At 44.8% G+C, this 20,521-nt stretch overlaps 2 protein-coding genes across 2 annotated transcripts in view; one reads left to right on the top strand and one right to left on the bottom strand.

Annotated features, from left to right (window-relative positions):
• Positions 1 to 6,698, top strand: part of LOC311127010 (juxtaposed with another zinc finger protein 1-like) — a 31,864-nt gene extending 25,166 nt beyond the window's left edge. Inside the window, exons 2-5 of the mRNA XM_084158745.1 lie at positions 764 to 836; positions 3,285 to 3,481; positions 4,250 to 4,431; positions 6,337 to 6,698. Coding sequence (XP_084014871.1) covers positions 764 to 836; positions 3,285 to 3,481; positions 4,250 to 4,431; positions 6,337 to 6,510 — 626 coding nt within the window. The 3' untranslated portion in view covers positions 6,511 to 6,698. The remainder of the gene's footprint in view (positions 1 to 763; positions 837 to 3,284; positions 3,482 to 4,249; positions 4,432 to 6,336) is intronic.
• Positions 6,699 to 8,462: 1,764 nt separating this feature from the next.
• The window catches only part of LOC311126923 (tax1-binding protein 1 homolog B-like), a 34,077-nt gene continuing 22,018 nt past the window's right edge, over positions 8,463 to 20,521 (bottom strand). Inside the window, exons 12-17 of the mRNA XM_084158630.1 lie at positions 17,950 to 18,075; positions 16,160 to 16,246; positions 12,326 to 12,527; positions 12,006 to 12,166; positions 10,438 to 10,526; positions 8,463 to 9,620 (exon numbers count right to left, since the gene is read on the bottom strand). Coding sequence (XP_084014756.1) covers positions 9,419 to 9,620; positions 10,438 to 10,526; positions 12,006 to 12,166; positions 12,326 to 12,527; positions 16,160 to 16,246; positions 17,950 to 18,075 — 867 coding nt within the window. The 3' untranslated portion in view covers positions 8,463 to 9,418. The remainder of the gene's footprint in view (positions 9,621 to 10,437; positions 10,527 to 12,005; positions 12,167 to 12,325; positions 12,528 to 16,159; positions 16,247 to 17,949; positions 18,076 to 20,521) is intronic.

The following is a 20,521-nucleotide window of genomic DNA, read 5'->3' as shown; positions in this document are numbered from 1 at the left end:
ATGGGGCATCTCCGCACTCCCACATGGCATGGCAGTGGGGAGGCTGTTTGAAGTTGGGCCTGGTTCACCTCAGGGTGTGATGGGAGGGAGAGAGAGATGGAGGGAGGGAGGGAGGGAGGGAGAGAGGGACGGATGGAGGGAGAGAGGCTGTCCGTTGTTTGGCAGCACTGCAGAGCCGAGCCAAACGTCTGGAGCACAGCATGGGAAAGCACAGTGTGTGGAGGGTTGTCTATACTATGGGCAATATGGTGACTGCAGTAAGGAAGAGGCTGCATAGTTAAAGTTGGATCAGATCAGAAGACTTATGAGAAAGCCCAGTGCCAGCCAGCGCCATGGAAGGCTTCATTAAATACGTTGTGTAGCCTAGATTAGACCCAGCCTTCTTTGTTGTGCGTTTTTAATAAAAAGCTAATTTATCTAGTTTGTTGATGAGATGTGAGAGAGGGGTTTGGATACGAGGTGGTTTGTGGACGATCACCAGCTGTGCTTAGCTTGAGGACGACGGCTAGTCTAGACAGCAGCCCATGACATAATTTGTTAAACATCATCACACTAGCTAGCTACTGTTGTTTTGGTAAGAGTGACACACACCCAGTCCGAACACACAACCACTGCCTCCCCTCTTGACCACATGTGATTGTTATGAGGACCATGCAGTGACAGCTTTGTTGCTGTGTGTGTGTCATGTCTGCTGTTATATGATTAGGCTAACCTCTCTCTCCCTCCCCCTCTCCCTCTCTCTCACCCGTCTGTCTCTCGTCAGACACAGATCCTCATCAGTTGGAGAACCAGGAGCAGCAGCAGCCCACCTATGTTGCCCTCAGCTACATCAACAGGTGAGCAGGCTACTAGCCTAACCCCAACAGGTGAGCAGGCTACTAGCCTAACCCCAACAGGTGAGCAGGCTACTAGCCTAACCCCAACAGGTGAGCAGGCTACTAGCCTAACCCCAACAGGTGAGCAGGCTACTAGCCTAACCCCAACAGGTGAGCAGGCTACTAGCCTAACCCCAACAGGTGAGCAGGCTACTAGCCTAACCTTGACATATACTGAACAAAAATATAAACGCAACATGCAACAATTTCAAAGATTTTGCTGAGTTACAGTTCATAAAAGGAAATCAGTCAATTTAAATAAATAAATTAGCCCCTAATCTATGGATTTCACATGACTGGGCAGTGGGCCCACCCACTGGGGACCCAGGCCCAGCCAATCAGAATTAGTTTTTCCCCACAAAAGGGCTTTATTACAGACAGAAATACTCCTCAAAAATACTATTTGTTCAGTGTATATACCAATCAGACCTTTAACCATGTCCCAAAGGATCATGGTTATGAAATCCCTAATGAGCGGTATTCTTATGGTTCAGTTTAAACTGTCCTAACTCTGGCCAGAAAAGGGATTAATGACTGAATGTCATTAGTAAATAGTTGATTAAACAGTTACTTATCTCAGTATGACCCTGTGAAGGTTTGTGTTTGAGGTCTAAGTCTATGCTACATTATAGGTGTATCGGAGGTAAGAACGTGCCTTAAGCTCACTCCACAGCTAGCTTGAAATGTCACCAATGGTGCTATCTAATAGGATCCTTTTCTATAGCACAACTGGTTGGTACGTTGTCAAGGAGACCTCTGGTTGGAGTCCAGTAAGGGGACAGGGACAGTGGAGGAAGAAAAGCTGTTAGAAGCACACTGACTTCGGTTTCATAGGGCCATGCACTTCAACCTCCGAGGGAATCTGGTCCCAGTGTGTGTGTGTGTGTGTGTGTGTGTAGCCTAGTTCCACTAGCAACTTCCATCTAGCAGCAGTCAGTCTCATCTGGCGGATAACTCAGTTTAATTGTGTTAGCATTGGGTAACAGGATGTTAAGTTACCCTGGGTCCTACATTAATAGACCAAGATGACATTTGAATCTCATCCCAGTTCTCTTTGATATGGAGATATAAAAAGTTCAAAGGCAATCTGAGGCAGTAGTGTAACTGTATGAAAAAGGGGCTAGCTACCGCTGTCTGTCTCCCCATCTTTAGACACACATCTTGATGTGGTTTCTGCTTTCATCTGTTCATTTCACTTCTGCTTTAACAGTGTCTGTGTGAACAGTTCATTTTTATGACTTACATTTACAGAAGACTTTACAATGTAACAACGTTTGGTCAGCGATATAGGCCTACTGTTAAACATGAAGTTTGGTCAGAGATATAGGCCTACTGTTAAACATGAAGTTTGGTCAGAGATATAGGCCTACTGTTAAACATGAAGTTTGGTCAGAGATATAGGCCTACTGTTAAACATGAAGTTTGGTCAGAGATCTAGGCCTACTGTTAAACATGAAGTTTGGTCAGAGATATAGGCCTACTGTTAAACATGAAGTTTGGTCAGAGATATAGGCCTACTGTTAAACATGAAGTTTGGTCAGAGATATAGGCCTACTGTTAAACATGAAGTTTGGTCAGAGATATAGGCCTAATGTTAAACATGAAGTTTGGTCAGAGATATAGGCCTACTGTTAAACATGAAGTTTGGTCAGAGATATAGGCCTACTGTTAAACATGAAGTTTGGTCAGAGATATAGGCCTACTGTTAAACATGAAGTTTGGTCAGAGATATAGGCCTAATGTTAAACATGAAGTTTGGTCAGAGATATAGACCTACTGTTAAACATGAAGTTTGGTCAGAGATATAGGCCTACTGTTAAACATGAAGTTTGGTCAGAGATATAGGCCTACTGTTAAACATGAAGTTTGGTCAGAGATATAGGCCTACTGTTAAACATGAAGTTTGGTCAGAGATATAGGCTTACTGTTAAACATGGGAATGATAGACTCAGAGCATATGTTGTTGTACAGTGACTTCAGCGGTATAAGTTTGTAACGGAGGAGGTTCTGTGAACAACCACGCTGGCACGATGAGACTAACCTTGCCTAAAACCTGACACGCGTTAGCTCCCTGAGCTAATACCTAGGCTTTAGCTCAGCAGGCTAGTACAGCCTTGTGGCGCGCAAGTCAATCAATCAATCAAATTGTATTTATAAAGCCCTTTTTTACATCAGCAGATGTCACAAAGTGCTTTACAGAAACCCAGCCAAAACCCCAAACAGCAGCAATGCAGATGTAGAAGCACGGTGGCTAGGAAAAACTCCATAGAAAGGCAGGAACCTAGTTAGAAACCTAGAGAGGAACCAGGTTCTGAGGGGTGACCCGGATTGAAACCGAGTTGGTCATATATGATGTGTGGTTGTGTGTCCTCTCTCATCATCCATCTCTCTGCCTCCTCCCTTCCCCAGGTTTATGACAGAGGCAGCGCGTCGAGAGCACCATGAGAGGCTGAAGAGGAAGGTGCACCCCAAGCTGTCTCTGACAGGCAGTCTGTCTCGTAGCAGTAACGTCTCCACTCCTCCCAGACACAGCAGTGGGAACCTCACCCCGCCTGTCACCCCTCCCATCACACCCTCTTCCTCCTTTCGTAGCAGCACTCCTACATGTAAGATACCGTGTGACAACAGAGTAGACCACCGTCATCTAGGAGGCAGGCAGTAGTTTATGTAATATGGATTATGTGACTTCATTGTCCCATATTTTGGTTTGGATCAGGAAGTGCCTCTTTAAGTTTCAGGAGAATACAGGGAAGATATGTGTAATGTCTCACAGCAGGGTCCTTAGAGAAGCAGAGAGGGTTGACTCTCACGGTCAGTTGGTAGAGGCCTGTCTCTTTGGTTCTTGTGGTTGTGGAGCCAACTCTTATGTTGCATTGCCTTAACCCTAGGACCTTGTGAAAAGGGCTAAATTCTTTCCCACAAAACAGTCTCTCCACAAACTCGGGCTCAGTAACAAGACAACAGTAGAACCCTGTGGGAACCCTACAGCCAGAACACATGTGGAAGGATTGAGTCTGAATCTGTCTCAGCACATCAGCCGGTCCAAAACCCCTGAGGCTAGGATGCCCATGCCAGCCATAGGATACATCCCAAATGGCACTCTATTATAGTGCACTACTTTTGACCAGAGCCCTATGGGCCCTTGTCAAAAGTAGTGCACTATATATAGGGAATAGGGTACCATTTGGGACTGAGCCTTAGTCATTAACTGTGCTTGAATCAGAGCAGAGTACTGGAGCTGCTGAAATAGGAGTATTAGTCTAATTGTTTATGGATGGCAGTAAGCACGTTTTATGACAAATCGTATTTTGATGGGTGTTGTGTGTGTGTGTGTGTGCATGTACCTGTGGTCTGTATGTGTTTCTCCCCTCCAGGCAGTGAGTATGATGACGAGGAGGAGGAGGAGGAGGAGGACTATGAAGAGTCAGACAGTGGTGAGTCCTGGACCACAGAGAGTGCCATCAGCTCAGAGTCTATCCTCAGCTCCATGTGTATGAATGGAGGAGAGGAGAAACCCTTCGCCTGCCCTGTGCCTGGCTGCAAGAAGAGATACAAGGTGGGCCAACCGCACTCAGTCCATGAATCAATACCATGTGTAAATGGAAAAACCTCAAATAGCTTTTAACTAGAGTCCTGAGTTGAACTAAGAGCCAGAGTGTTTCCTCATCAGGTCATGTGGTCAGGAAAGTCTCCTGTCCCTACCTACCTGTCTGTGGATATTGGCTAGATACATAGTCTATGCTTTCTGTTCAAGTGACTGCTTCTCCTTCTCATAAGACTCCAAATTAAAACCATCCATTACCCAAGATGTTGGTTTGGTCCTAAACAGACCAAGGCTCTGCATGCAGATAAAGCAACACCTCATGGCACAACGCCTCTCCCCTATTTGACCTAGATAGTTTGTGTGTATGTACTGATATGTAGGCTACATGTGCCTTTTTTAAATTGATGTAGTTCTGTTCTTGTCTATTAATGTTCTGTATTATGTCATGTTTCATGTTTTGTGTGGACCCCAGGAAGAGTAGCTGCTGCTTTCGCAACAACTAATATGGATCCTAATAAAATACCAAATACCAAAATGCTGTGGTAATAACACTGTGATGTCCATATTACAACCCAGTTCAAACGGATGTCAAATACCGCCATAGAGTTACTGCAGTTGAGAAAACAGGGTGTTAGTCAAACATTACAGCATGTCAACATCTTGAAATATATACATCCACGTCCACTGCAGTGATTTAGGAAGTTTTTACAGGATTTTCCATTCCCATCTGGGTTGGCTGTGTGTCCGGGATAAATGGTGTTCAGCTTGAGAAAATGGCATTGCTGACGTGAATGACAGGATTATGGCTGATGACACACTTAGTAGTAGACTATAGGCCACATGTCAAACTCATTCCACGGAGGGCCGAGTGTCTACGGGTTTTCGCTCCACCCTTGAACTTGATTGATGAATTAACTCCCCTCACCTGATTGTCTAGGTCTTATTTGAAAGGAAAAAACTAAAACCCGCAGACACCCCTGCTGAGTTTACGTTTGACATCCCTGCTTTACTAGAAACATGATATATAGTTAGTAATAGACTCTAGGCCCGGGGTGTCAAACATACTCAATCACAGGAGGTTGGTGGCACCTTAAGTGGGGAGGACGCGCTCGTGGTAATGGCTGGAATTAGTGGAATGGTATCAAATACATCAAACACATGGTTTCCATGTGTTTAATGCCATTCCATTTGCTCCGTTCCAGCCATTATCAGCAGCCTCCTGTGAACTAAATATACTTTAAAATGACTAAAACCAAATCGATACACTGTAGAAATTATATTTGTCCTACATTCAAACAGTTTCTTGACTGTGTCCAGCTCGCTAATAACCACCGAAATGAAAGCTAGACAGTCGGGAAGCATACAAAATATAGGACTATTTTTCTCATTTTGACAGCGAGGAAATATATAACATTTTCAGTGCAGCCCTCCGGACATCGTTGAAGACCGGATGCGGCCCCCAGGGCAACATTGAATTGACACCCCTTCTCTAGGCTGTACAAGAAGCATGCAGAGATGAAGGACGTTGTGTTGAGTTAGTTCAACTGACAGAAGACATCTGGACAAATATAGGCTTCTTGAATCCTTTGCGAGATGGACAAATAATCAAGTATATTTTTATATATTCTATTCTGTCACTATGCTGTACAGTAAACATACAGAGAGATGTGTAGTTAGGTTTAGTGTTATGAGAGAATCATGACTGTTATATGAGACTGATCCAGTGTTCTCCAAATCCAGTCGAAGACCCTGATTGGTTGAATATTTGAATCAGATGTGTGTGAATCAGGGCTGGATCAAAAGCCCCTGTACACACCCAGTAGCACTCCAGGACTGGAGTTGGCGAACACTGGATTAATTCAACCTTAGCTTACTCTGCCCACTTACACTCTGTACTGTTCCCTCCCCCTCATTCAGAATGTGAACGGGATCAAGTACCACGCCAAGAACGGCCACCGGACACAGATCTGCGTCCGCAAGCCCTTCGAGTGCCGCTGTGGGAAGAGCTACAAGACGTCCCAGGGCCTGAGGCACCACACCGTCAACTTCCACCTGCCAGTCTCTGCCCACATCCGCAAGATGCAGCAGTAGCACCCCCCCCCACCCCATTTTCTTCACATCTTTGTACTTTTTCACATTTGAGCTATCATGTGTCTTTTTTATATATTTTTGGCACATGGGGCGGCGGGTAGCTTAGTGGTTAAGAGCGTTGTGCCAGTAACCGAAAGGTCGCTGGTTCTAATCCCCGAGCCGACTAGGTGAAAAATCTGTCGATGTGCCCTTGAGCAAGGCACTTAACCCTAATTGCTCCTGTAAGTCGCTCTGGATAAGAGCGTCTGCTAAATGACGTAAATGTAAATGTAAATGTACTGTTAAGATGATGATGATGCTATGTTTGAAATAGTGCGTATTGCCGCGTTCAAAACAACTCGGAACTCAGAACTCTTCGACTTCAGTGCAGGGATCTTTTCTTTTTTTTGTGACTGGCTCCGACTTCCGAACGGTCATCCAGCTCGGAATTCCAAGTCAGAAACTTTGGCATCTTTATAGAGCTCCGACTTTCCGACCTGAAGATCACTGAAGTCATGATTTGACCTCTCCCCCCCCCCCCCCCCCACTTTTTTTACTTGTTTTGTGTTTTAGCACCAAAATACTATCTCAGGTGAGTTTGCCAGCAGCATTTCAGCACCACAATCCTAATCACAATCCTGCCCGTGTTCTGATAGGAGTGCGACCCAAATGGCACCCTATTCCCTATATAGTGCACTACTTTTGACTAGAGCCCTATGGGCCCTGGTCCAACAAAAGTAGTGCGCTAAATAGGGTGCGCTAAATGCCATTTGGGATACACATAGTATTTTAGAATCAGCTGTTATGCTGTTCACTGGAATTTTGGAATTGGGTGTCACAGCAGTCCCAGTATTCCGGAACCCATTCCCAGTATTCCGGAACCCTTCCATTCAAGGGTGCTGAGCAGTTATCTTCTTCGCCATAGCCTTGTGAAGCATTTAAGCACTTTGTAGTAACCAGTTGCCAACAGAATTAGGATGGTTTTCGTTGCCAATAACTCTTATCTGCTACATGTCTGGTCGGTGTGTGCAGCAGCAGTCACAGGAACTAGAGAGAGAGAGCCAGACTCTGGAGGTACTCAACTTTTCCAAGGGAGTTTTACATTTTTTCAGACCTCCAGTGTTTCCTGTTTGTTGTGGTGAAATGATGTATCTGGTTTCCTTGAATTGTAGACCACAAGACAGAGTTCCAATCCAGTATCTGTGTATAGCTTCATAGTGACACTTCAGGAACGGCTCATTTGAGCTAGAGTAGACATTCCTGTAAAGAAAAGATGGTCATATCTCGATTCTGGTCCATTTCTCCTCCTGTGTCCCTCTAGCCTCTTAATGTAGTCTTATAAAAGGTAATGTGCCATACTGGTTATCAGAGAGAGCAAAGGGCTAATCAACAACCCATCAAAACATCATCACTGCATGGAATTCAATGTTGTTATGGAACTACACGTTAATGTGTGCGTCCTTGCCCTATATAGTCCATACAGCCCTGGTCAAAAGTAGTGCACTATATAGGGAATAGGGTGCGCCATTTGGGACACAGATTATATGTTGGACATTGACAGTATTATACTGCCAGTACGTATGAAGGGAAGTATTTGATATATTGTGTATAGTAAATGTATTGTCTCTTAAGTGCATTAAATTATATTTTTATATGGTTCTGGAGATTGATGACCCTTACTGTGTGTGTATGTATTCTGTAAACTAAGGCAACACCAGAGGTTGTTTTGGAACTGACGGTGATGTACAAAACAAGCTGCTTTAGAAATGTAGCTGTGATTACATTCAAAACATTACAACTGCCTCCGATGTGTTCCTGGACATTTTTGCACCATTACATCATTTTTTCCACCTTTATTTAAACAGGGAGTAACATTGAGACCCAGGTCTGTTTTACAAAGGAGCCCTGACTGAGTATGTGTGCACAAGGTATTGAATAAACTGACTGGGTATATTATAGGCTGATACGCTAGATTGTTCCAAACATACTTTATTAGTTCAGATTTCATTACATGGGATTCACACAAAGAAATCTAAGGTTTTCTATGATCGTGAAATAACTTGCAGCAAATAACGTAAATAACAAAATAATAGTTTCTCATCTAACAGAATCCTGGCATGCATTTTAATCAGTAGCGATAGGTGAAGCATGACTTCTTTAGCCAGACACAACCAAACCGGTGGAGAATTAAATAATGACAATCAAAAGAAACTGAAATTAAACTAACACTAAAATATGACAGCTCTTTCTAACCATACATACACATATTGCAAAAGCTTATACAACACTGTTGGCTTTTAAAAGATGATTCTAAAATAGATTATTTAAAGATAATATAATAATCAGGTTTAGAAGCAATGATTTGTCTCGTCTGTCTGCATATAGTGCACCGAGGCGGCTGCTTTCTAAAAAAGAATGATTACCTGAATTTTACTATGAAGCTCAGGGGAAAGCATTTTGGTTGGAACAGTTCAAATGTATGTTTTGGTAAACGCCTGATGTAGCCTACTTTCCCTGACTTTACATAGTCTAGTAGTGTCTGAGACTGGTGAAGTGGCGAGAGACGAGCACAGCGATGACATAGTACTTCACATCATCATCGGTCACATCCCACTAACAGAATCTTGATCAGCCACTTCATGTTAAAGAACCTATTATTAAAGACGTTCTGATTCACACAGATTGATAGCCCTGGTCTGAAATATACATGAAATCAGAGCACATGGTTTTAATGGAGAACCAATCACACCACCCAATATATAGACCTTTTCCTTAGTTAATAAAATACGCTAATCAAAACGTCAACGTCCTAAAAGTGAATCGGAATGAGATCGTCACACCTGTTACAGGTGGCAGGGGAAAGAGAGTGCAAGGTAGTTTAATTTCAGTGGCGACTGACAGAAACTGAAGGGTGTAGTGGATATGGTTTTTAGTCGAAGTTGAGCATGTTGGCGTCAAAGTGGGTGAGCACGTGGTTCTCAAAGATCTTCTGGTCGCAGTCGAGGGGGAACTGCTCGCTGCACATGGGGCACACCTTCCAGTGGCTCTCTACATGCTCCTCAAACTTACTCTGGTCGTAGTTGGGCGGGAAGATCAACTCACACAGCGGACAGCGCTTTTGGACGTTCACACTGCACAGAGGGGAGAGAGAATGGAGTGATGGAAAGAGAAGAAAGGAGTGATGGAAAGAGAAGGAAGGAGTGATGGAAAGAAACAAAGAAAAGGTATTGAGAGAGCAACCAAGAGAGAAGGTATTGAGAGAGCAACCAAGAGAGAAGGTATTGAGAGAGCAACAAAGAGAGAAGGTATTGAGAGAGCAACCAAGAGAGAAGGTATTGAGAGAGCAACCAAGAGAGAAGGTATTGAGAGAGCAACCAAGAGAGAAGGTTTTGAGAGAGAAACAAAGAGAGAAGGTATTGAGAGAGCAACCAAGAGAGAAGGTTTTGAGAGAGCAACAAAGAGAGAAGGTATTGAGAGAGTGTTGTGTTAATGAGCAGCCAAGTGATGATGTTATAATATAATAATAATAATAATAATATGCCATTTAGCAGACGCTTTTATCCAAAGCGACTTACAGTCATGCGTGCATACATTTTTTGTGTATGGGTGGTCCCGGGGATCGAACCCACTACCTTGGCGTTACAAGCGCCGTGCTCTACCAGCTGAGCTACAGAGGACCATGTTGGCAGAGGGGAGCAGAGCAGGACAGCTAACAGGCTAATAAAGGCCATCTGTCAGGTCTACTCTACGTGGGTGGGCCGCTAGCTGGGCTGGGCCACTCATGTTAACACCTACATTAAAGAACAAAGACTTTACACATGTTATCATGATATACACAGGTTGGAGCTGGGAAGCTGCTGTGCTGGGGTGAGAGAGACCAACTTCAATGCATTTTGGGGAGCTCAGGCCTTCAGTGTGTGTGTGTGTGTGTGTGTTTGTTTGTGTTACCTGGCCTCAAAGCAAAAGGGAGTCTGACCATCATTTAAGAATGGGCTGTGGGGTTCAGTAGTTGCTGCAGGCTGTTCATTGGCATTGCCCTGTGGTGGAGGGTAGAAAACTACTTCAGAAATACTATCACACACAACTGCTGTAGCAGAAATAATCATCCCACTGTGTATGATGCAACATATCACTGAGTGAACCTCAGTGGAGGCTGGTGTCCCTTTAAAATCGGAGGACAGCTCATAGTAATGGCTGGAATGAAGGTAACAGTATCAAATCAAACATGCTTTCATAACGTTCACTTTATTCAATTCCAGTTATTACTAGGAGCCGTCCTCCCCTCACCAGCCTCCTCTGATCTATCTTTAAGGCAGACTAACTGACTAACTCACATTGTTGATGTTGTTTTCAGACTAGCTAACTACCATTGTTGTTTTCAGACTAGCTAACTACCATTGTTGTCTTCAGACTAGCAAACTACCATTGTTGTCTTCAAATTAGCTAACTACCATTGTTGTTTTCAGACTAGCTAACTACCATTGTTGTTTTCAGACTAGCTAACTATCATTGTTGTTTTCAGACTAGCTAACTATCATTGTTGTTTTCCGACTAGCTAACTATCATTGTTGTTTTCAGACTAGCTAACTACCATTGTTGTTTTCAGACTAGCTAACTACCATTGTTGTTTTCAGACTAGCTAACTATCATTGTTGTTTTCAGACTAGCTAACTACCATTGTTGTTTTCAGACTAGCTAACTACCATTGTTGTCTTCAGACTAGCAAACTACCATTGTTGTCTTCAAATTAGCTAACTACCATTGTTGTTTTCAGACTAGCTAACTACCATTGTTGTTTTCAGACTAGCTAACTATCATTGTTGTTTTCCGACTAGCTAACTATCATTGTTGTTTTCCGACTAGCTAACTATCATTGTTGTTTTCAGACTAGCTAACTACCATTGTTGTTTTCAGACTAGCTAACTACCATTGTTGTTTTCAGACTAGCTAACTATCATTGTTGTTTTCAGACTAGCTAACTACCATTGTTGTTTTCAGACTAGCTAACTACCATTGTTGTTTTCAGACTAGCTAACTATCATTGTTGTTTTCAGACTAGCTAACTATCATTGTTGTTTTCAGACTAGCTAACTATCATTGTTGTTTTCAGACTAGCTAACTATCATTGTTGTTTTCAGACTAGCTAACTACCATTGTTGTTTTCAGACTAGCTAACTACCATTGTTGTTTTCAGACTAGCTAACTACCATTGTTGTTTTCAGACTAGCTAACTACCATTGTTGTTTTCAGACTAGCTAACTATCATTGTTGTTTTCAGACTAGCTAACTACCATTGTTGTTTTCAGACTAGCTAACTACCATTGTTGTTTTCAGACTAGCTAACTACCATTGTTGTTTTCAGACTAGCTGACTATCATTGTTGTTTTCAGACTAGCTAACTACCATTGTTGTTTTCAGACTAGCTGACTATCATTGTTGTTTTCAGACTAGCTGACTATCATTGTTGTTTTCAGACTAGCTAACTATCATTGTTGTTTTCAGACTAGCTAACTCACATTGTTGTTGTTGTTCTGCTGCTCCTCTGGGTCCTCCAGGCCGTCGGGCCGGCTGAGGTTGCGTGCAGGCTGGATGCAGACCACGTTACTATCCCAGGAGGGGGGGCCCACAGGGGGCAAGCGGGGCAGCAGGTCATCAGAGAACTCTCCGTCCGCTCCATCTAGAGTGAGGGAGAAGAGAGGGTCAAAGGTCAAAAGGTGTGTAAGCATATTAGGGTTTCAAAATTCAGATACCTTTCCCAAAATTCCCAGGTTTTCCAGAAAGAATGTACAAGAAATGATACATGAAATGAATAGCAATTGAATTAATCTGAACCAACCTCTTGCATCTGAGGTGGAGTAGGGGTTCCCAAAGTGCAGCTGTGTAGGGGTCTGGGGGACCAGCAGTGGAGTGGGGGCGTCCTGGGGGTAGGGCAGGGGATACTGCAGGAACACAGACTGAATGCTCATCTCCTCTGACACTACAGCCTCCGTCTTCCTACCACCACCACCACCACCACCACCACCGCTCTTCTGGAGATCCTGGTGGGGACAGACAAGACAACGGAAACTATTCGATTATATTATTATACATTTATGATTGGAAAGGGAATCCTTTAAAATAACTGATCTTGTATTGTCTCTAACAGAATTGTGCTATCTTGTGGAGGAAATATATTCATATTGTTCATATATTGTAAATATTATCTTTTGATGCTAAGAAGTACCAACCTGAAACGTCACTCTAAAAGTGTAGCTGCTCCTGAGAAGAAAAGACTTAGCTACAGATCTAACTTCAGCTACAGTGAGGGAAAAAAGTATTTGATCCCCTGCTGATTTTGTACGTTTGCCCACTGACAAAGAAATGATCAGTCTATAATTTTAATGGTAGGTTTATTTGAACAGTGAGAGACAGAATAACAACAAAAAAATCCAGAAAAACGCATGTCAAAAATGTTATAAATTGTTTTGCATTTTAATGAGGGAAATAAGTATTTGACCCCCTCTCAATCAGAAAGATTTCTGGCTCCCAGGTGTCTTTTATACAGGTAACGAGCTGAGATTAGGAGCACACTCTTAAAGGGAGTGCTCCTAATCTCAGCTTGTTACCTGTATGAAAGACACCTGTCCACAGAAGCAATCAATCAATCAAATTCCAAACTCTCCACCATGGCCAAGACCAAAGAGCTCTCCAAGGATATCAAGGACAAGATTGTAGACCTACACAAGGCTGGAATGGGCTACAAGACCATCGCCAAGCAGCTTGGTGAGAAGGTGACAACAGTTGGTGCGATTATTCGCAAATGGAAGAAACACAAAATAACTGTCAATCTCCCTCGGCCTGGGGCTCCATGCAAGATCTCACATCGTGGAGTTGCAATGATCATGAGAACGGTGAGGAATCAGCCCAGAACTACACGGGAGGATCTTGTCAATGATCTCAAGGCAGCTGGGACCATAGTCACCAAGAAAACAATTGGTAACACACTACGCCGTGAAGGACTGAAATCCTGCAGCGCCCGCAAGGTCCCCCTGCTCAAGAAAGCACATATACATGCCCGTCTGAAGTTTGCCAATGAACATCTGAATGATTCAGAGGAGAACTGGGTGAAAGTGTTGTGGTCAGATGAGACCAAAATGGAGCTCTTTGGCATCAACTCAACTCGCCGTGTTTGGAGGAGGAGGAATGCTGCCTATGACCCCAAGAACACCATCCCCACCGTCAAACATGGAGGTGGAAACATTATGCTTTGGGGGTGTTTTTCTGCTAAGGGGACAGGACAACTTTACCGCATCAAAGGGACAATGGACGGGGCCATGTACAGTGGGGGAAAAAAGTATTTAGTCAGCCACCAATTGTGCAAGTTCTCCCACTTAAAAAGATGAGAGAGGCCTGTAATTTTCATCATAGGTACACGTCAACTATGACAGACAAAATGAGGGAAAAAAATACAGAAAATCACATTGTAGGATTTTTAATGAATTTATTTGCAAATTATGGTGGAAAATAAGTATTTGGTCAATAACAAAAGTTTCTCAATACTTTGTTATATACCCTTTGTTGGCAATGACACAGGTCAAACGTTTTCTGTAAGTCTTCACAAGGTTTTCACACACTGTTGCTGGTATTTTGGCCCATTCCTTGCCCGGGCGGTGTGTTTGGGATCATTGTCATGCTGAAAGACCCAGCCACGTTTCATCTTCAATGCCCTTGCTGATGGAAGGAGGTTTTCATTCAAAATCTCACGATACATGGCCCCATTCATTCTTTCCTTTACATGGATCAGTCGTCCTGGTCCCTTTGCAGAAAAACAGCCCCAAAGCATGATGTTTCCACCCCCATGCTTCACAGTAGGTATGGTGTTCTTTGGATGCAACTCAGCATTCTTTGTCCTCCAAACACGACGAGTTGAGTTTTTACCAAAAAGTTATATTTTGGTTTAATCTGACCATATGACATTCTCCCAATCCTCTTCTGGATCATCCAAATGCACTCTAGCAAACTTCAGACTGGCCTGGACATGTACTGGCTTAAGCAGGGGGACACGTCTGGCACTGCAGGATTTGAGTCCCTGGCGGCGTAGTGTGTTACTGATGGTAGGCTTTGTTACTTTGGTCCCAGCTCTCTGCAGGTCATTCACTAGGTCCCCCCCGTGTGGTTCTGGGATTTTTGCTCACAGTTCTTGTGATCATTTTGACCCCACGGGGTGAGATCTTGCTTGGAGCCCCAGATCGAGGGAGATTATCAGTGGTCTTGTATGTCTTCCATTTCCTAATAATTGCTCCCACAGTTGATTTCTTCAAACCAAGCTGCTTACCTATTGCAGATTCAGTCTTCCCAGCCTGGTGCAGGTCTACAATTTTGTTTCTGGTGTCCTTTGACAGCTCTTTGGTCTTGGCCATAGTGGAGTTTGGAGTGTGACTGTTTGAGGTTGTGGACAGGTGTCTTTTATACTGATAACAAGTTCAAACAGGTGCCATTAATACAGGTAACGAGTGGAGGACAGAGGAGCCTCTTAAAGAAGAAGTTATGAGGCCTCATCTTTTTAAGTGGGAGAACTTGCACAATTGGTGGCTGACTAAATACTTTTTTCCCCCACTGTATAACATTTTTTGACATACGTTTTTCTGTTTTTTTGTTGTTGTTATTCTGTCTCTCACTGTTCAAATAAACCTACCATTAAAATTATAGACTGATAATTTCTTTGTCAGTGGGCAAACGTACAAAATCAGCAGGGGATCAAATACGTTTTTTCCCTCACTGTACATTTCTATGTCCATCCTCTCCAGGATAGTCAATACATGACTGGCCACAACGACCTCACAGCAGCTCCTAGAACTATGGTCGGTCTCTCTCCCTCTCCCTCGGTCCCTCTCTCTCTCTCTCCCTGCCTCGTTCCGCCTCTCGCTACCTCCCTTTCGGTCCCTATCTCTCCCCCGTGGTCCCTCTCTCGGTCCCCCTCTCTCTCTCTCTCTCTCTCTCTCTCCCCCTCTTGGTCCCCCCCCCCCCCCCCTCACTCTCTCCCCCCTCGGTTCCCTCCCCTTTCTCTCCCTTCGTCTCTCTCTCCCCATCTCTCTCTCTCCGTCTCTCTTTCCGTCTCTCTCTCTCCGTCTCTCTTTCCGTCTCTCTCTCCGTCTCTCTCTCTCCGTCTCTCTTTCCGTCTCTCTTTCCGTCTCTCTTTCCGTCTCTCTCCGTCTCTCTCCGTCCCTCTCTCCGTCTCTCTCTCTCACCGTCTCTCTCCCCTTCTCCCTCACAAACAGTTTAATTAGTCATTCATTAAAAAAGAATATCCTCTCATTTTCAAAGGCAATGGAAGGTTTGTGTTTTACTGGAAGTTTGAAGCAGACGCCAATTTAATTGACAGTCTCAACCTCAAATTGGGTCGTTTTGTTACTCTTAGTGACGAATGCGTATGCTAGCTAGCTACCCTTCAGCAGATTCCCCGGGCCCTATCTGGACTTCTCTGTGGTCCAGAGTAATTGCATGGAAAATGAGAAGTCACTTTGTTTTACTTCACCAATTAGAGATGTGTTAAACCCCAGGCAGATTAGGATATGGGAAAATTGCTGCTCTTTTTGGGGTGTTTTTAGTTCAGAGAGAAGTCTATAAAGACAGAAAATGAAAGCTATAGTGTAGTGTTGCTATACTTACTAACTTCACCAACTATACTAACCTCCTCAAGTCTCTCCTTGTCCTTCATCAGAGCGGCCAGGGTGTCCTTCAGTTCATTCAGCGCACGCCCCTTCTCAGCCACCTGACTCTGAAGGAGGGAGACGGTCAGGAGACGGTCAGGAGACAGTAGGGAGACATGGAGTACACATGGAGAACACATCAGTTTAAGATTATGGCCGTTGAGGAAAAATATTTTGATATCAAATAAATGTCTATCAGTATTAAAGGAAAAACATGCCAACTCCTGCATTAGTCAGGCAACAGGAAAGAAGTCCTCAGAGTCCAACCTTGTCCCTGGCTGTCTCTGCGGGTGTGTCCCAAACGGAACCCTATTATCTATATAGTGCACTACTTTTGTCAAAAGTTGTGCAATATATAAGGATAGGGTGCCGTTTGGGACACAACTTCAGAGTCCGACCCTGGCGGTCTCCAGAACTCACATAAACAGCAATAAAGCCTTCCTCTGAACGGGCTCTGCACATTAACACAACTGTCCCTGGAGTTGGCCTTCAACTGGAGTATTTTCTATTTATTTGCCGTCCTAACATCTGCTCTGATTCTAGCCTGGTCCCAGACCTGTGTGTGGTTTGGCATGACTATGATAAGTCAGAGGAGATGGGTACATCACTATCACATCCATATCTGGGACCAGGCTAGATCATGGCATGACAATGACAGGGAGAGGAGGTTGGATAGAACATCCATATCTGGGACCAGGCTTCTCTTGAAGTATCTAGCTCTCCAGGACTGGAGTAGGAGAGTCCTGCTCTACACTAACCTGGTAGTGATTCTCCTAGCCTGGTCCCAGACCTACATTTTTACATTTACATTTACATTTTTAGTCATTTAGCAGACGCTCTTATCCAGAGCGACTTACAGTTAGTGAGTGCATACATTATTATTATTATATCTTTTTTTCATACTGGCCCCCCGTGGGAATCGAACCCACAACCCTGGCGTTGCAAACGCCATGCTCTACCAACAGAGCTACATCCCTGACCTGTCTGTAGCCCTGCTCTACACTGACCTGGTAGTGATTATCCTAGCCTGGTCCCAGACCTGTCTGTAACCCTGCTCTACACTGACCTGGTAGTGATTATCCTAGCCTGGTCCCAGACCTGTCTGTAGCCCTGCTCTACACTGACCTGATAGTGATTATCCTAGCCTGGTCCCAGACCTGTCTGTAACCCTGCTCTACACTGACCTGGTAGTGATTATCCTAGCCTGGTCCCAGACCTGTCTGTAACCCTGCTCTACACTGACCTGGTAGTGATTATCCTAGCCTGGTCCCAGACCTGTCTGTAACCCTGGTCTACACTGACCTGGTAGTGATTATCCTAGCCTGGTCCCAGACCTGTCTGTAACCATGCTCTACACTGACCTGGTAGTGATGATCCTAGCCTGGTCCCAGACCTGTCTGTACCCCTGCTCTAGACTGACCTGGTGGTGATTATCCTAGCCTGATCCCATACCTGTCAGTTTTGGGTTTGAGGAAACAGAAGCCTGCTCAACATAATCTATACTGACCTTTTATGATCCTCATCGGCTGGTCTCAGATCTGTGTACTGCTATACATAGTTTACAATGTACCTGGTAGTGGTCCTCCTAGCCTGGTATCTACAGAATCTACAATGTACGCGGTAGTGGTCCTCCTAGCCTGGTATCTACAGAATATACACTGTATCTTGTAGCGGTCCTCCTAGCCTGGTAACTACAGAATCTACACTGTACCTTATAGCAGTCCTCCTCAGCTGTTCTCAGACCTGTCTGTAGTACTGCTCTACAATTTACCTTATAGCGGTCCTCCTCGGCTGCCAGCTGCAGCTTCAGGCTGTCGTTGGTCTTCAGCTGCTCCTTCAGCTTCACCTCCATCTTGGCCAGCTCATCAGCAAACATGCAGCTACGCTCCTTCTCCTCCTAGAGATAACACTCTGGTCACAACATGTAGCTATGCTCCTTCTCCTCCTAGAGACAACACTCTGGTCACAACATGTAGCTACGCTCCTTCTCCTCCTAGAGAGACAACACTCTGGTCACAACATGTAGCTACGCTCCTTCTCCTCCTAGAGAGACAACACTCTGGTCACAACATGTAGCTACGCTCCTTCTCCTCCTAGAGACAACACTCTGGTCACAACATGTAGCTATGCTCCTTCTCCTCCTAGAGATAACACTCTGGTCACAACATGTAGCTACGCTCCTTCTCCTCCTAGAGACAACACTCTGGTCACAACATGTAGCTACGCTCCTCCTCTTCCTAGAGAGAACAACACTCTGGTCACAACATGTAGCTACGCTCCTTCTCCTCCTAGAGACAACACTCTGGTCACAACATGTAGCTATGCTCCTTCTCCTCCTAGAGACAACACTCTGGTCACAACATGTAGCTACGCTCCTTCTCCTCCTAGAGATAACACTCTGGTCACAACATGTAGCTACGCTCCTTCTCCTCCTAGAGACAACACTCTGGTCACAACATGTAGCTATGCTCCTTCTCCTCCTAGAGATAACACTCTGGTCACAACATGTAGCTACGCTCCTTCTCCTCCTAGAGACAACACTCTGGTCACAACATGTAGCTACGCTCCTCCTCTTCCTAGAGAGAACAACACTCTGGTCACAACATGTAGCTACGCTCCTTCTCCTCCTAGAGACAACACTCTGGTCACAACATGTAGCTATGCTCCTTCTCCTCCTAGAGACAACACTCTGGTCACAACATGTAGCTACGCTCCTTCTCCTCCTAGAGATAACACTCTGGTCACAACATGTAGCTACGCTCCTTCTCCTCCTAGAGAGAACAACACTCTGGTCACAACATGTAGCTACGCTCCTTCTCCTCCTAGAGAGAACAACACTCTGGTCACAACATGTAGCTACTCTCCTTCTCCTCCTAGAGAGACAACACTCTGGTCACAACATGTAGCTACGCTCCTTCTCCTCCTAGAGAGAACACTCTGGTCACAACATGTAGCTACACTCCTTCTCCTCCTAGAGAGACAACACTCTGGTCACAGCATGTAGCTACGCTCCTTCTCCTCCTAGAGACAACACTCTGGTCACAACATGTAGCTACGCTCCTTCTCCTCCTAGAGACAACACTCTGGTCACAACATGTAGCTACGCTCCTTCTCCTCCTAGAGATAACACTCTGGTCACAACATGTAGCTACGCTCCTTCTCCTCCTAGAGAGACAACACTCTGGTCACAACATGTAGCTACGCTCCTTCTCCTCCTAGAGACAACACTCTGGTCACAACATGTAGCTACGCTCCTTCTCCTCCTAGAGACAACACTCTGGTCACAACATGTAGCTACGCTCCTTCTCCTCCTAGAGACAACACTCTGGTCACAACATGTAGCTACGCTCCTTCTCCTCCTAGAGACAACACTCTGGTCACAACATGTAGCTATGCTCCTTCTCCTCCTAGAGACAACACTCTGGTCACAACATGTAGCTACGCTCCTTCTCCTCCTAGAGATAACACTCTGGTCACAACATGTAGCTACGCTCCTTCTCCTCCTAGAGACAACACTCTGGTCACAACATGTAGCTATGCTCCTTCTCCTCCTAGAGATAACACTCTGGTCACAACATGTAGCTACGCTCCTTCTCCTCCTAGAGACAACACTCTGGTCACAACATGTAGCTACGCTCCTCCTCTTCCTAGAGAGAACAACACTCTGGTCACAACATGTAGCTACGCTCCTTCTCCTCCTAGAGACAACACTCTGGTCACAACATGTAGCTATGCTCCTTCTCCTCCTAGAGACAACACTCTGGTCACAACATGTAGCTACGCTCCTTCTCCTCCTAGAGATAACACTCTGGTCACAACATGTAGCTACGCTCCTTCTCCTCCTAGAGACAACACTCTGGTCACAACATGTAGCTACGCTCCTTCTCCTCCTAGAGATAACACTCTGGTCACAACATGTAGCTACGCTCCTTCTCCTCCTAGAGAGAACAACACTCTGGTCACAACATGTAGCTACGCTCCTTCTCCTCCTAGAGAGAACAACACTCTGGTCACAACATGTAGCTACTCTCCTTCTCCTCCTAGAGAGACAACACTCTGGTCACAACATGTAGCTACGCTCCTTCTCCTCCTAGAGAGAACACTCTGGTCACAACATGTAGCTACACTCCTTCTCCTCCTAGAGAGACAACACTCTGGTCACAGCATGTAGCTACGCTCCTTCTCCTCCTAGAGACAACACTCTGGTCACAACATGTAGCTACGCTCCTTCTCCTCCTAGAGACAACACTCTGGTCACAACATGTAGCTACGCTCCTTCTCCTCCTAGAGATAACACTCTGGTCACAACATGTAGCTACGCTCCTTCTCCTCCTAGAGAGAAC

This window comes from Coregonus lavaretus (genome assembly GCF_964263955.1).
Source record: "Coregonus lavaretus genome assembly, chromosome: 3".
Taxonomy (NCBI): domain Eukaryota; kingdom Metazoa; phylum Chordata; class Actinopteri; order Salmoniformes; family Salmonidae; genus Coregonus; species Coregonus lavaretus.
Note: the sequence above shows the minus strand (reverse complement) of the source record. Positions and strands in the feature narration are given on the sequence as shown.